The sequence below is a fragment of the Somniosus microcephalus genome, chromosome 7 (genome assembly GCF_052327205.1).
Source record: "Somniosus microcephalus isolate GS21.2 chromosome 7, FLI_Smic_1.0, whole genome shotgun sequence".
Lineage (NCBI taxonomy): Eukaryota > Metazoa > Chordata > Chondrichthyes > Squaliformes > Somniosidae > Somniosus > Somniosus microcephalus.
The window spans coordinates 16987953-17004974 of NC_140993.1; the positions used below are offsets into that span (position 1 = coordinate 16987953).

General features: G+C 44.4%; 1 protein-coding gene across 2 annotated transcripts in view; it reads right to left on the reverse strand.

Moving 5' to 3' along the window:
• trappc8 (trafficking protein particle complex subunit 8) overlaps positions 1-17022 on the reverse strand; it is a 193443-nt gene that overhangs the window by 103541 nt on the left and 72880 nt on the right. For both annotated transcript variants that reach the window (XM_085992266.1, XM_085992265.1), the window contains 3 exons: positions 15483-15579; positions 5496-5749; positions 94-209 (listed from right to left, as the gene is read on the reverse strand). In XM_085992266.1, the coding sequence (XP_085848392.1) occupies positions 94-209; positions 5496-5749; positions 15483-15579 (467 nt within the window). The remainder of the gene's footprint in view (positions 1-93; positions 210-5495; positions 5750-15482; positions 15580-17022) is intronic.

Below are 17022 nucleotides of genomic sequence, written 5' to 3' on the forward strand. Positions count from 1 at the left end.
TCACTGTGAAGTCTTGAATTTAAACATTTGGAGCCTTTCTGAATCAACGCAAGCCAAGAGAAATTTACCAAAAACACCGAGTGCTCTACTTACAATAGGCTGGTGGCATTTTTAAGCTCATTTATGGTTTTCTCCGGCACTTTACTCCCGCTGAACCACTTTTTAGTAGCCGTGAATAAAGAACGACTTAGACCTTTTCTAGACACCAGCTGCAGAAACATAAGTTTATGACACAAACTAAGATAAAAGCGGAGCGCTTCAACAATTTACGAGTAACGCATCATTTTAGACTTCTACCGCACTATTCAAAACGTAGCTTTAATACAAAGTAATTGCAACATAATACAAAAATAACGTACAATTGCAATGTGCCTTTGAACATATGAACCAAATATTTAACAATCTTGACTACTGTAGCAACCTCTTCCCTCCTCATCCAACTATACCTTCTTACAAAATGGAGATTTAAAAAAGTGTTTTCATTTAGCTCTTGAACAGAAACTTAACTAGATTTTAATCTAACTGGATTTGTTAAAAAAATTAAACTGCAGCACAGTCACTTGTTTCAGTTCATCCAATTCAAGTTTTAAAAAGTTGCTTTTAATTTAATGATGTTAATACATTGACATGTTATTGCACGTTACATAATGAGGCACAAAATAAGACGAAGCTTTAGCCAGCAAATCGGCAGGCTAAGTTTCAAACTCAGCTAATCCACGAGAGGTTTCTGAATGGTTAACATTTCACTTCCAATTCTTCCCAATTTAGCAGTCAACTCAACAAATGCACTCGCAGAGGCTCGGGAGAAGGTTATCTCTGCTCGGAGGTTAAAAATAAAATCGAGGAAGCAGAGGGAGAAGTATCCATTTCAAACCATTTTTAATTTATTTTTTTATTTTTAATGGTATGAGATTTTGGGTGAGAATAAGCAAGCAAAGAGAGAACTATATAGCGCCTTTCATGACCTCTGAACGCTCCAAAGTGCTTTACAGTCAATGAAGTACTTTTGAAGTGTAGTCACTGTTGTAATGTAGGAAACGCGGCAGCCAATTTGCGCACAGCAAGCTCCCACAAACAGCAATGTGCCAATGACCAGATAACCTGTTTTTTAGTGAGGTCGGTTGAGGGATAAATATTGGCCAGGATGTTGGAGAGAACTCCCCTGGTCTTGTTCGAATAGTGGCCCTGGGATCTTTTACGTCCACCTGAGGGGGCCTCGGTTTAATGTCTCATCCGAAAGACAGCACGTTCTGCCATTGAAGCACTTCCTTAGAACTGCACTGAGTGCCAGCCTAGATTACGCGCTCAAGTCTCTGCAGTGGGACTTGAACCCACAATCTTTGGACTCGGAGCCAAATTGAAGACTTTCACAAATCTAATTCTTGCAGTTTATGGTACTGGCTGCAAGACAGCAGCATAATAACAAAAGGTAGATAAGAGCAAACTGTACGCCCACCTTTCCCCATCAATAAAACAGAATGGCTAAAGATACAAGAAAGGCAGAGTGAATTATTTGGCTGGTGACTTGGTGTTCCCATAGATTATGGGTACACCTGCATTCTGGCCAAAAACGGCCATTACAAAATTACCACCGTTGAAAAATAACGGACAGGAAAAGACCGCAGGGTCTGTTCCAAGCCTTTATGGTGCAACTTTGCACCATGCCCCCAGCGCCCCCACCCACCAGCAGCCACAGAACCTCCTGGGACAGGCACGAGAAACACTCCAGGACAATTTTTTTTTTTTTTTTTTTTTAAATCCGAGGTTGGAACGAGGAGCACTTTTCTGTGCACACAAAACTGATTTGGTTGGGATGGTGAATGGGCAGCAACAGCCTACTCATCACAAAATATTTACCACAGCAGCGAGATCGAGCCAAGGTACAGATCAGCCATGATCTGATTGAATGGCAGAATAGACGCAAGAGGCTGTGTTCCTATTAATATTTAAAGCAAGGCTAACTGAGTTTAATTTTAGCATCCTTCATGATGTTTTCAACAAGCGTATTACTTGAATTTGGTATATTATAGTTTATAGCTTGGCCATTGGACTCTGTGTGGGCCACTTCGTGATGCCTCAAAGAAAATACACACACTGCGCAACGCAGTGCTTTTGCACCACCCAGTGACAGGAAATTACTACTGCAAGACCTTCAATACTGTATTTACAGCATTAAACCAAACAGCAGTCTTCACCGCATTCTTTCAAAATTAGCAAACCTATCAAGCGTGTTCCCTCTAAGCGCAGCATTGGGAAAGGTCCCACGCAGGCCGCTCACCGGCTTTTACACTGTAAATACCGCGCTGGCGCAGAAATTTAAAGGGACCGCGCATTAAAAGAAACAGGCCGCGCAGAACAAAGCGCATTTTGCAGGGAACATTGGTGTCAAGTATTAAAAGTTCCCTAAATTAATGCAGATAGCTGAGCAAATGATGCTGAAAGGAGTCAATTGTCAGTCCTGTTATGTGGGTAGCTAATGTGACATTACCCATGAATAAGCATTTGCAACACACTGCAGCTTTAATAAAGTTATTCTTTGGCCCACAAGGCAAGGCCAGCTCAAACTCATCCCTTCGTATTGGACCGGATTAAAAAGGACAATCCTAAAATCCCTGCATCGCGGGGTGGATTCAAAACCAGGTTCCAAAAGGTTAAAAAAAAGCCTACTAAAAACTCACTGCACCATCGGCCCTGCTGGTAGTCAATACTGAGTAATGCTAACGGCAAATTACTCAAATTGCTGCTGGTTTCTCAAATCTCAATGTGAAAGTACACATCTCCGGTTAAAGTCCCACTCTAGGGACTTGAGCACATAAAGCTAGGCTGATGCTCCCAGTGCAGAACTGAGGGAGTGCTGCACTGTCGGAGGTGCCATCTTTCGGATGAGACGTTAAACCAAGGCCCCGTCTGCTCTCAGGTGGACGTAAAAGATCCCACGGCACTATTTCAAAGAAGAGCAGGGGAGTTCTCCCCGGTGTTCTGGGCCAATATTTATCCCTCAACCAACATCACTCAAATAGATTATCTGGTCATTATCCCATTGCTGTTTGTGGGAGCTTGCTGTGCGCAAATTAGCTGCCGCATTTCCCACATTACAACAGTGACTACGCTTCAAAAAGTACTTCATTGGCTGTAAAGCGCTTTAAAACGGCCAACGGTCATGAAAGGCACTATAGAAGTACAAGTCTTTCTTTTCTTCAGCTCCACATTCAGCAGCCATATCTACGCTTGCTCGGTCTGAATCACCTGTGGTAGTGCTACCCACCCCCAGTTTAAACGTCAGAATGCCAGCATTCAAGACTCTTGAATCCATAATGGGCGAGAATGATGTAATGTGATTATAATAATCCCAAACGTATGGATACTTTCTCTACAGTCGAAGATATTTTTGCACCTAGAGGTCAAAAGAAGCTGAGAATGATCATTGTCTGGAATAACCAACTGCCCTAAATTTTAAAAGATACCGAGGACGCTGGAAATCTGAAATAACAGAAAATGCTGGAGACTGAAATGTTAACTCTGTCTAACCTGAGTATTTCCAGCATTTTCTGTTTTTATGCCCTAAATTTTAGATGTCTTGTGAATCACGCAGCCCTTCCGAGAAATGGTCTCATTCATCTTCAAGTATAGGACTCAGGTCTACGCTGCCAGGCAGTCTTACCAATATCAGGGGAGCTGGGTTCTTGCTCCCAACTACTGTACAACAATCCCAGTGGGTAGTAGTATCTGTGGACTTAACATAAGAGATAGGAGGAGGAGTCAGCCATTCAGCCCTTCGAGCATGCTCCTCCATTCAATAAGATCATGACTTGGCAAGAGGACATTAAACGGTTTGTCGATGCTCGCTGTCTAAGCTTGCACGTGAAGAATGACCACTACAGCACGATGTTCAACAGCAGCTCAGCAGGAAGTTAACTCCTTCAGGAAAGGGAGGAAGCAAAACCAAACCAAACCCCAGAAACACTGCCTTTGCAAATCACTGTGTCAGAAAGACTTCTGCCCATGGAAATAGTTTCGAAACAATCAAGATATTATTTTTAAGGGGAACATATTTGGTTGATTAACCCTCATCTCTACAGAATGTCCATTGTTGAAAAGATTTTCTAATCAAAACCCGCTCCAAAAAGCAGCAAAGCCAATAGACATTAAGCTTCAATGATGAAGTACTTTCAATGTTCATGCAGATGCTCGGCATGCAATTAATTTTAATTGCAGTGCGAACAGACTACTGTAGAAATTATTATTTTTTCAAAAAGATCCACCTTATCAACTCCATGTGATTTCTTACTTAAGTCAATGAAGCATACCTGGAAACATGAAAGATACAGGAAACTTCGCGATATCCGGCACCGACGGGACGCCAATCTATGAAAACTTCCGGACAGACCAGCGCTAATGTTGAAGGATACGGAGGTTTTCATCTCCGTATCTGACAACAAACACTGTTGCTTAGCAACAACTTGTAAACAGTCGGCCCGTACCTTGGAAGCGTCTCTGTAGCTTAACAGCTTCAGAGAGGCTGTCCAGAAACTGACACTTTTTTCTTCTAGCATTTTTTTAAACAAAGAAAAAAACCTAACAAAACGGCTGCTGATTTCTGCCGTTAGATCGAGGTTTCCGGCCATACAACCTCCGGATAAACCAAAGTTTCCTGTAATGAATCTTTCTCCTCTCAAATAAAAGTTTGTACAAGGGTGAAGTTGCTAATGTGAGGAATGATCTCACTGTGAATATAATTCTATCTTTGTTCCCAACTACAGCAGTCGAAACCCAATGATCAGACAAGAACGCGGTGTGCGTTACAGTCAACACAACGTAAAGCACTGTTTGCACTTACTCACAGCGGGGCGACCCAGCAGATGAAATGGGTGATTTGTAAATATTCCTACAATTCAGTTATATCTTTATTGCATCGTGGTTATTTTTCTACTGGCAAAAATAAGCAGCATGTTTGAGCTCGATAACCTCCAGGATAAGATGTGTACTCCATCTCCACATGAAATGTTGGTTCGATCCTTTCTTTTTCCCCAGATGCCGATTGTCCTGCTGTCAATGTTCCCTTTAAGCCGTGCGGCGGTCTGGCGGTCCCGCGCGGCTGGCTCACCTGCTTTTAAAGGGAAAAACAGCGCACGCGCGGAGTTTTGAATGGGCCGTGCAGCCCGTTAAAGGGGACGCGCGGCCTGAAAAAAATGTTAGAGGGGGGAACATTGCCTACTGCAAACTTCAAGCAGTTTGGCTTCATTTCCAAATTATAGCATTTGCAGTTTTTCTTTTTTAAATAAAGAAATTGCATTTATATACCGCCTTTCACGACCTCAGGACGTCCCAACGCGCTTTACAGCCAATAAAGTATTTTTGAAGTGGAGTCACTGTTGTGATGTAATATTTTATCATTGTTTCACATGAACTACTGGGAATATGGGGATCTGACCACCTATAGAGTTGGCAGCAGATGTTCCTCTAAAAGAAATAGGCAGATAAAACTATAGCCACACCTGATCGTTCAGTTGCCGGATAGTCTTTTCAATGTGTGGCAGTAATCCCCGAAAAGTGAACTCCTGAATGAACTGTCTAATTCGATCGTGATCGGTCAGCGTTAAATTGAGTCCATGCGCACTCGAGTTGTTCTGTTTTATTGCATCATTTATCGTCTCCACAGGCTTTGGTTGGTTAGGACCATCAAGGCCCCCTGACTTCACAAGGACGCCTTCCTGAAATGGATGGGATGTAAAGTTGTTTGGAATTCCATCTGTTAAAAATGAAGAGAGAATTGTTATAAACATGTGTGCTGGTTAATCTCCTAGGAAGTCAAGGCCTGTATAGTGTTGAAAAGCTTCCAGCCGATGCTCCCAAAGAGTTTGATTAACAGTACAACCTGAAACAGTGAAGAAAAAAACTACAGCTATATGAACCTAAGAATTAGGAGCAGGAGTCGGCCATACGGCCCCTCAAGCCTGCTCCGCCATTCAATAAGATCATGGCTGATCTTCAACCTCAACTCCACTTTCCCACCACCCTATCCCTGGATTCCCCTAGAGGCCAAAAATCAATCTGTCTCAGCCTTGAATATACACAATGACTGAGCATCCACAGCCCTCTGGGGCAGAGAATTCCAAAGATTCATAACCCTCTGAGTGAAGAAATTCCTCCGCATCTCAATCTTAAATGGCTAACCCCTTATCCAGAGACGATGCCCCCCTAGTTCTAGCCACTCCAGCCAGGGGAAACAACCTCTGTGTCTACCCTGTCAATCCCCCTCAGAATCTTGTATGTTTCAATGAGATCACCTCTCATTCTTCTAAACTCCAGAGAGTATAGGCCCATTCTACTCAATCTCTCCTTATAGGACAACCCAGGGATCAATCTAGGTGAACCTTCGTTGCACCGCCCCTAAAGCAAGTATATCCTTCCTCGGATAAGGAGACCAAAACTGTGTACAGTACTCTAGGTGTGGTCTCACCAGAGCCCTGTACAATTGTAGCAAGACTTCCTTACTCTTGTACTCCAAACCCCCTTGCAATAAAGGCCAACATGACATTTGCCTTCCTCATTACTTGCTGTATCTGCACACCAACTCTGTTTCCTATAAGGACAGCTAAATCTCTCTGAACACCAACATTTAATCGTTTCTCACCATTTAAAAAAATATTCTGTTCTTCCTACCAAAGTGAATAACCTCACATTTCCCCACATTATACTCCATCTTCCACCTCATTAGCCACTCACTGAACCTGTCTATATCCCTTCGCAGGCTCTGTGTCCTCCTCACAGCTTACCTTCCCACCTAGCTTTGGATCTCCAGCAAACTTGGATACATTACTCAGTCCCTTTATCCAAGTCATTCATAGAGATTGTTAAAAGTTAACACAATAAACGGGAGAATTGCAATGCGTTGATTATTTTATTTTCTCGACAACCACAACAGGAAAACTGAACCGACAGAAAGCAGCAGAAACCGTTGACAAAAGATCACTGATGAAGGCAGCAGCACAGCTAAACAAACGCCAGTCAGTGAATAAATTTAACTGCTCGCGTCTCTGAATAAAGAAATTCACACAACAGTGGGGCACAGGAGGAATGAAAGAAAAAAGGAGCACCAGGCAATAAATAGGTGTCGATAGGAGTGAATTAATAAATTAACAGACCCACAGGCACGCCAATTAATAAATTAATGGAGCTGTTGGCACCATTGAAATAATATCCCCATCTGAACTCTGCTGCCGATGCCTCCTGCCATTGTAGCCATTAGCTGACTTTCACCGGCAGCTTATGCTTTAATGCTCCAAGGAGCAGAGGAACAATCTCGCAAGGGAACTACAGGAAACTGAAGGCTGCGGTTGTATTAAAACTGGGAACTACTCCACTAAAAAGGTTAACCTACTAAAATCGTTTAATTCCTCAGTTGAATAAAATGCAATTTAAATGACCTTGGGCCTTAACTTTCTTTTGCAGGGTGTAGAGGCATCATAGAAGTGTAACTTGTGTGTATATACAGCTGCATAAATTACTCCAGGACCAACTTTCAGGTCATTCACTTACCCCACTAGTCCCTATGATCCAAGAGCATTTTGTAGACTTTTGCCCTATAAATAGCCTGCTTCAATAAACAACCACAATCTCTCAGGCTAAGATAATAACAGGATAGGATAATAACATGGTTACCGACACTGCTTATAAAATTTGATAAATGGGATGCTCAGCAGTTATAAAAGGAAAGACGAACAACAAAACTGGATAGCTGAAAAAAATACCCAAGACATTAATCTTAATAAAATGGCTGGGATAGGGTTCTAATGTCCAATTTGCAACAACCAAATTCTTAAATTCAAGCCAATAAGCATACACTTAGCTACAATTTATTTTCCATTTAAATGTGGGAATAAGCTCAGTTTAGTTTCTCAGTCGTAGAGAGTTACAGCCATTGAGAAACTGATCTAAACCTGGCTTTGATGCTGGTCACCATTTTACAGGATATTCCACTTAAAAGCAATTTGCTTCGCAACCATATTTTGGGTAACCCTCTCCTTTTGTTTGCACATCTACCTTAGTGTTTTCAGCTTGGAAACGGTTTCCCAGAAGTAGAAGACGCGGGACTGCTGCCAGTGAAGTACAAGACAGTAATCTAATCAATGGGGTCAAATAACAAACAGCAAAAGACAAGTTGTTTACAGTCGTCAGCTGAACTCTGAAATCAGATTCTTTCCCGAGGTTGACCCAGCATCTATCGTATGTCAGTGTTGTTACTTGGCTTATTTAGCATTGTGTGCTAAATTTAGGAACAACTGCATTTAAGCTAATGGACTTCAATGCTGTGCATTGCTCTTGATTTATCAAAAATGACTCGCACCATAGAAGCAGTGTGCCTCTGCTGGCTCCATTAAAAGCTCTAGCCGCTTCATGCCATTCGCCTGCCCATTTTTCTTTTTCCAGGATTTATCCATTTTCCTATTACTGATTCTGCTGTCACCACTGTTTCAGGAGAGGGCATTCCATGGACAAAACACCTGCGTAATTTAAAAAACAAAACTCCTACGCTCTTCCTTTATTCTTTTGATGATCTTAAATTTAAACCCTCCAGTGACCCACACATTGACCAGTGGAAATAGTTTTTCCCTATTTACGTAGCTACATAGTACTTGAAGCACAGAAAGTCGTCATTCGGCCCAGCAAGTCCAGTGTTTATTCTCCACAAGAGCCTACTCCCACTACGGATTTCAATAAAACGCCTGATAATTTTAAACACCCCGAACATAGAAGATAGGAGCAGGAATAGGCCGTTCGGCCCTTCGAGCCTGCTCTGCGATTCAATGCAATCATGGCTGATCATCCAATTCCAGTACCCCGTCCCTGCTTTCTCCCGATACCCCTGGATCCCTTTAGCCTTAAGAAATATATCCAGCTCCTTCTTGAATATATTTAATGAACTAGCTTCTACTGCCTTCTGTGGTAGAGAATTCCACAGGTTCACCACTCTCTGGGTGGTTATTTGTGTCCTCCTTTGTGAAGACAGAACCAAAATATGTATTTAGTTGGTCTGCCATTTCTTTGTTGCCCATTATAAATTCCCCCGATTCTGACTGCAAGGGACCTACGCTTGACTTCACCAATCTTTTTCTCTTCACATATCTATAAAAGCTTTTACAGTCAGTTTTTATGTTCCCTGAAAGCTTGCTCTCATATTCTATTTTCCCTTTCTTAATTAATCCCTTTGTCCTCCTTTGTTGAATCCTGAACTGCTCCCAATCCTCAGGATTATTGCTTTTTCTGGCCAATTTGTATGTCCTCTCCTTGGATCTTATGCTATCCCTAATTTCCCTTGTTAGCCACGGTTGAGTCACCTTTTTTGTTTTATTTTTATGCCAAACTGGGATGAACACCTTCTACAGTTCATCCATTCGGTCTTTGAATGTTTGCCATTGCCTATCCACCGTCAACCCTTTGAGTGCCATTCCCCAATCAATCCTACCCAACTCGCTCCTCAGACCATCGTAGTTTCCTTTATTTAAATTCAGGACGCTAGTTTCTGAGTCAACTACTTCATTCTCCATCTTAATGAAGAATTCGATCATATTATGATCGCTCCGACCCAAGGGGCCTCGTACAACAAGATTGCTAATTAATCCTTTCTCGTTACATAATACCCAGTCTAATATGGCCTGATCCCTGGTTGGTTCCTTGACATATTGGTCCAGGAAACCATCCCGTAAACACTCCAGGAATTCCTCCTCCACAGTATTGTTACTAATTTGGTTAGCCCAATCTATATGTAGATTAAAGTCACCCATGATGACTGCTGTGCCCTTATTGCACGCTTCTTTAATTTCCCTTTTAATGCCATCCCCAACCTCCACCTTACTGTTTGGAGGTCTATATACCATTCCCACTAATGCTTTTTTCCCCTTAGTATTTCTCAGTTCTACCCATACAGATTCCACATCATCAGAGCTAATATCACAGAATCATTACCATTGTGTTAATCCCTTCTTTAACCAGTAATGCTACCCCACCTCCCTTTCCTTTTTGCCTATCTTTCCTGAATATCGAATACCCCTGGATGTTGAGTTCCCAGTCTTGGCCATCCTTGAGCCACGTTTCCATAATCCCAACCAAATCATATTCGTTTACCTCTATTTGCGCAGCCAATTCATCCACCTTATTACAAATGCTCCTCGCATCAAGACACAAAGCCTTCAGGCTTGTTTTTTTAACGCTCTTAGACCTATTAGAATTATTATTTACTGTGGCAACGTTTGATTTAAACCCTTGATTTCTCTGGCTGCCACTTCTGTTTTTCTCCTTCCTATCTTTTGCTTTTATCCTTGTTTCCCTTTCCTCTGTCTCCCTGCTCAGGCTTCCAACCCCCTTCCATTTTAGTTTAAACCCTCCCCCACAGCACTAGCAAACAAACCCCCTAGGACATCGGTTCCAGCCCTGCCCAGGTGCAGACCGTCCGGTTTGAACTGGTCCCACCTCCCCCAGAACCGGTTCCAATGTCCCAGGAACTTGAATCCCTCCCCCTGGCACCATTCCTCTAGCCACGTATTCATCTGAAGTATCCTTCTATTTCTACTCTGACTAGCACGTGGCACTGGTAGCAATCCTGAGATTACTACCTTTGAGGTCCTGTTTTTTAAATTTAACTCCTAACTCCCTATATTCCGCTTTCAGGACCTCATCCCGCTTTTTACCTACATCGTTGGTGCCTATATGCACCACGACAACTGGCTGGTCACCCTCCCCTTCCAAGATGTTCTGCAGCCGCTCGGAGACATCCTTGACCCTTGCACCAGGGAGGCAACACACCATCCTGGAGTCTCGTTTGCGGCCGCAGAAACGCCTATCTATTCCCCTTACAATTGAATCCCCTATGACTATAGCTCTACCACTCTTTTTCCTCCCATTCTGTGCAGCAGAGCCAACCCTGGTGCCAGGAAGTTGGCTGCTGCTGCCTTCTTCTGATAAGCCATCCCCCCAACAGTACTCAAAATGGTGTATCTGTTGGAGAGGGGGATGGCCACAGGACACCCCTGCACTACTTGCCTGCGCCTAGTACTCTGCCTGTTGGTCACCCGTTCCCTTTCTTCCTGTCCAACCTCTACCTGTGGTGTGTCCAACTCCCTAAACATGCTATTCACGAACGCTCCAGTATGCATCCAATCGCAGCTCCAGCACCGCAATGCGGTCTGTCTGCAGCTGGGTGCACTTCCTGCACACGTAGTTGTCAGGGACACCGGAAGTGTCCGAGTTCCCACATATCGCAGGAGGAGCAGATCACAGGGCCGGGCTGTCCTGCCATGATTTACCCTTTAATTAATTGAATTTAAATTAAATCAATCAATCCCACTAATTACACTACAGTTAAATAGTTTACCAACAGTGCCCGCTACACCAGAGAGACCTTAGAAACTATAAACCAGAGTTAAAGTTTAAAAAAGAGAGAAATACTCACCAACCAATCACTTACCTGCTTCCTGCTGACGGCACACTTTGATTACTTTTTACCTCTCTTCCCCTGCTGTTGAGTTGGTAAGCCTCGCTCCTCGCTCCCGGTTTTATGCTCCGCCTCGCGCTGCAAGTCTCACCCATGTCCAATGCTCTGGTCAGGCCTCGCTCCCGGTTTTATGCTCCGCCTCGCGCTGCAAGTCTCACCCAGGTCCGATGCTCTGGTCGGGCCTCGCTCCTCGCTGCCGGTTTTATGCTCCGCCTCGCGCTGCAAGTCTCACCCAGGTCCGATGCCCAATCCCGTAAACACTCCAGGAATTCCTCCTCCACAGTATTGTTACTAATTTGGTTAGCCCAATCTATATGTAAAGTCACCCATGATGACTGCTGTGCCCTTATTGCATGCTTCTCTAGTTTCCCTTTTAATGCCATCCCCAACCTCCGCATTACTGTTTGGAGGTCTATATACCACTCCCACTAAAGTTTTCTGCCCCTTGGTATTTCTCAGTTCTACCCATACAGATTCCACATCATCAGAGCTAATATCCTTCCTTACAATTGTGTTAATCCCTTCTTTAACCAGCAATGCTACCCAACCTCCCTTTCCTTTTTGCCTATCTTTCCTGAATATTGAATACTCTTGGATGTGGAGTTCCCAGCCTTGGCCACCCTGGAGCCATGTTTCCGTAATCCCAATCAAATCATATTCGTTTACCTCTATTTGCGCAGCTAATTCATCCACCTTATTACGAATGCTCCTCGCATTAAGACACAAGGCCTTCAGGCTTGCTTTTTTAACGCTCTTAGACCTATTAGAATTATTTACTGTGGCCATGTTTGATTTAAACCCTTGATTTTTCTGACCGCCACTTTTGTTTTTCTCCTTCCTATCTTTTGTTTTTCTCCTCGTTTCCCTTTCATCTGTCTCCCTGCTCAGGTTCCCAACCCCCTGCCATTTTAGTTTAAACCCTCCCCCAGAGCACTAGCAAACACTCCCCCTAGGACATCGGTCCCGGCCCTGCCCAGGTGCAAACCGTCCGGTTTTAACTGGTCCCACCTCCCCCAGAACCGGTTCCAATGTCCCAGGAATTTGAAGCCCTCCCCCTCGCACCATTCCTCTAGCCACATATTCATCTGAAATATCCTTCTATTTCTACTCTGACTAGCACGTGGCACTGGTAGCAATCCTGAGATTACTACCTTTGAGGTCCTATTTTATAATTTACCTCCCAACTCCCTATAGTCAGCTTTTAGGACCTCATCCCGTTTTTTACCTATAACTTTGGTACCTATATGCACCACGACAACTGGCTGTTCACCCTCCCCTTCCAAAATGTTCTGCAGCCGCTGAGACATCCTTGACCCTTGCACCAGGAGGCAACACACCATCCTGGAGTCTCGTTTGCAGCCGCAGAAACACCTATCTATTCCCCTTACAATAGAATCCCTTATTACTATAGCTCTACCCCTCTTTTTCCTCCCGTCCTGTGCAGCAGAACCACCCCTGGTGCCAGGAAGTTGGCTGCTGTTGCCTTCCTCTGATAAGCCATCCCCCCCAACAGTATCCAAAGCGGTAGATCTGCTTGTATATCCTCTTAGCCTTCTCTGATCTTTTTCAAATGGTGAGAAACTTTCAGAGGGTGTTCTGAGAGATTTGGGTGTCCTCGTGCAAGAAACACAAAGCTAACATGCAGGTACAGCAAGCAATAAGGAAGGCAAATGACATGTTGGCCTTTATTGCAAGGGGGCTGGAGTACAAGAGTAAGGAAGTCTTGCTATAATTGTACAGAGCCTTTGTGAGACCACACCTGGAGTACTGTGCACAGTTTTGGTCTCCTTATCTAAGGATATACTTGCCTTGGAGGCGGTGCAACGAAGGTTCACTAGATTGATTCCTGGGATGAGAGGGCTGACCCATGAGGAGAGATTGAGTAGAATGAGCCTATACTCCTTGGAGTTTAGAAGAATGAGAGGTGATCTCATTGAAGCATACAAGATTCTGAAGGGGATTGACAGGGTAGATGCTGAGAGGTTGTTTCCCCTGGCTGGAGTGTCTAGAACTAGGGAGCATAGTCTCAGGATAAGGCCATTGAAGACCGAGATGAGGAGGAATTTCTTCACTCAATGTTGTGAATCTCTGGAATTCTCTTCCCCAGAGGGCTGTGAATGCTGAGTCATTGGGTATATTCAAGGCGGAGAGATAGATAGATTTTTGGACTCATGGGGAATCAAGGGATATGGAGATCGGGCAGGAAAGTGGAGTTGAGGTCAAAGATCAGCCATGATCTTAATGAATGGCAGAGCAGGCTCGAGGGGCCGTTTGGCCTACTCCTGCTCTTATTTTATGTTCTAGCGGGGGAAAAGACAAAACAGGTTTTCTCCTCAAAGACTTGCATTTCTCCAGCGTCTTTCGTGACCTCAGGACATCCCAAAGCACTTTACAGCCAATGAAGTACTTTTGAAGTGTAGTCACTGTTGTAAGGTAGGAAATGCGGCAGCCAATTTGCACACAGCAAGCTCCCGCAAACAGCAATGCGATAATGACCAGATATTCTGTTTTTTTTTTAAGTGATGTTGGTTGAGTGATAAATATTGGCCAGGGCACCGGGGATAACTCCCCTGCTCTTCTTCGAAATAGTGCCACGGGATCTTTTACATCAACCTGAGAGTAGGCGGGGGCCTCGGTTTAACGTCTCAACCCAAAGACAGCACCTCTGACAGTGCAGCACTCCCTCAGTACTGCACTGGAGTGTCAGCTTAGATTTTTGTGCTCAAGTCTCTGCAGTGGGACTTGAACCCACAACCTTCTGACACAAGAGGCGAGGGTGTTACCAACTGAGCCAAGGCAGACACTGTGAAATGAAGTGTCTCACCCTGGTCTGATCTGATGAGACCACCCCATGGCCCCAACATCCTCTCCAAACAAAGCTACGGCCACCAGGAACTCACCCAGGTGTTAGAGCGGTCTGCTCACTTTCACCTGTACCCGACGGAGCTGAACAGGGCTGAGGTACACAGCGACACTTTAACAAGGTGCAAACAGCTGCTGGAACTGCCCAAAATAGTTTGGGTTTAGACTCCTGTTAGTGTGGGCAGGGGGAGGGTTTGTATCGAGGGGGTTGGCCTGGGTCTTTTTGGGACTGACAGACCCACAGTGTTCTGCAGCACTTTGTTTTCATCTCAGACCTCCTGAATTTGTATTTTCTCCGTGCCCCAATTGCTCCCACTTTGTTGCCTTTTCATTACTGTGGACCCCCCACCCCGCTCCTGACTAATTGCACATAGTTTGTTTTTTGCTTTTCTACTGCCTCACTGATTTATATTATGAGTTTTCAAACAACAGTTTGCAGGCAATGAACTTCCTCTGTGATTGGAGAGTCTGTTTTGCAACCACCACCCCACTTCCCTTTTCTCTATTTTCTGCAAACTTACCAAAATGTTTGTGGATCTTTCTCGGATCTGATGGAGTATCCACCCCCAAAGATGAACATGCCCTTTGGCTTTACATAGGCTGACTGATCCACAATGTATTTCCAGCATTTTCGACAGCACCTCCCAAACCCGCGACCTCTTCCACCTCGAAGGACAAGGGCAGCAGGCGCATGGGAGCACCACCACCTCCAAGTCACACACCATCCTGACTTGGAAATGTATTGGCCGTTCCTTCATCGTCGCTGGGTCAAAATCCTGGAACTCCCTACCTAACAGCACTGTGGGAGTACCTTCACCACACAGACTGCAGCGGTTCAAGGCGGCGGCTCACCACCACCTTCTCGAGGGCAATTAGGGATGGGCAATAAATGCTGGCCTTGCCAGCAACACCCATCTTCCCATGAATGAATAAAAAACAAATGCTATTTTTGGCTCTCAGTTGGGTTTTCTGCATGTCCAATTAATGGTTGTAAAATGAAATTCAAATCACATGCAGTTTGCCATTGTGAAGGGGTATACAATGGTATGTAAAATGAATTCTTTCGGGTTTATCAGCTTAACCATCACACCTTCTCAAAGGACGGCCCCAACATTTTTATTGACTTTACCGTTGATCGAATTGTCCAACCCATCCAGCTCTAGTGCATTCGTGTTGTTCTCTTTACTCTTGTTGGCAAGCGGAACAAGACCATCTTCACAGATCTCCTTCAATAGAGAACACAAATTTAATACACGTTAGAATAAAATGTAAATATAACATTTTATAAAATTGGGTATAAGCTACATATTCCCGTAAGATACAACGGAGAAACTCTAGGTTTTTTTCATTCGTTCCTGTGATGTGGGCGTCGCTGGCAAGGCCGGCATTTATCGCCCATCCCTAGTTGCCCTTGAGAAGGTGGTGGTGAGTCACCTTCGTGAACCTCTGCAGTCCGTGTGGTGAAGGTACTCCCACAGTGCTGTTAGGGAGGGAGTTCCAGGATTTTGACCCAGCGACGATGAAGGAATGGCGATATATTTCCAAGTCAGGATGGTGTGTGACTTGGAGGGGAACTTGGAGGTGGTGGTGTTCCCATGCGCCTGCTGCCCTCGTTCTTCTAGGTGGAAGAGGTCGTGGGTTTGGGAGGTGCTGCCGAAGAAGCCTTGGCGAGTTGCTGCAGTGCATCTTGTAGATGGTACACACTGCAGCCACGGTGCGCCGGTGGTGGAGGGAGTGAATGTTTAATGTGGTGGAAGGGGTGAGGTTAGCACCGGTTAGGCCTAGCTCAGACTGATGGGATGAAGGTCTCTGCTCTGCTGGATACAATGACATTGTGATTTCAGCCTAGTTTCAAGTGGTTTGGAGTCTATAAAGCAAAATGGAAATTTCACTTGGGGCTACACAAGATAGTCACTAGTAAATTTAATGGGGAGTTCAGGAAAAACTTCTTTACCCAGAGAATGGTGAGAACGTGGAACTTGCTACCACAGGGGGTAGTTGACGTGAATGGCATAGATGCCTTTAAAGATGTATTCAAGGGGAAGCTAGATAAGCATGAGGGAGAAAGGATATGCTGATGGGGTTAAATGAAGAAGGGTAGGAGGAAGCTCATGTGGAGGAGCATAAACCTGGACCTGAAACATTAACTCCGTTTCTCTCTCCACAGATGCTGCCCTGGCCTGAGTTTTTCCAGCGTTTTCTGTTGTTATTTCGGATTTCCAGCATCCGCAGTATTTTGCTATCATAAACCTGGACCTGTTGGGCGGAATGGCCTGTTTGAGCCATAATTATTTTGCAATACTTAGTAACAGGGGGGTAATGGACCACAATGGTGCAAAGTAAGGGATTCCCTTCAGAAGGTGGGGTTTTATTCTGTAGCAGGCCATTCTGTACCTAGCTTCTGCACCAACATCCAGTTAAGTATACAACAAAGTTGGAAAAGCTCAAGGAAGTAACTTGGCATTAGTGTGTTAGAAACAAAACTCAAGCTACTAATTAAAAAACTGACTTCAGTGCAGTACTGAGGGAGTGCGGAAGTGTTGTCTTTCAGCTGAGGCGTGAAACCTCCCTGCTCGGGTTAAACCTCTTCTTCGACATTATTCAAAGAGCATGGAAGTTCTTCCACTGTCCTGCCCAAGGTTTACCCCTCTACTACCAACAGATTAGCT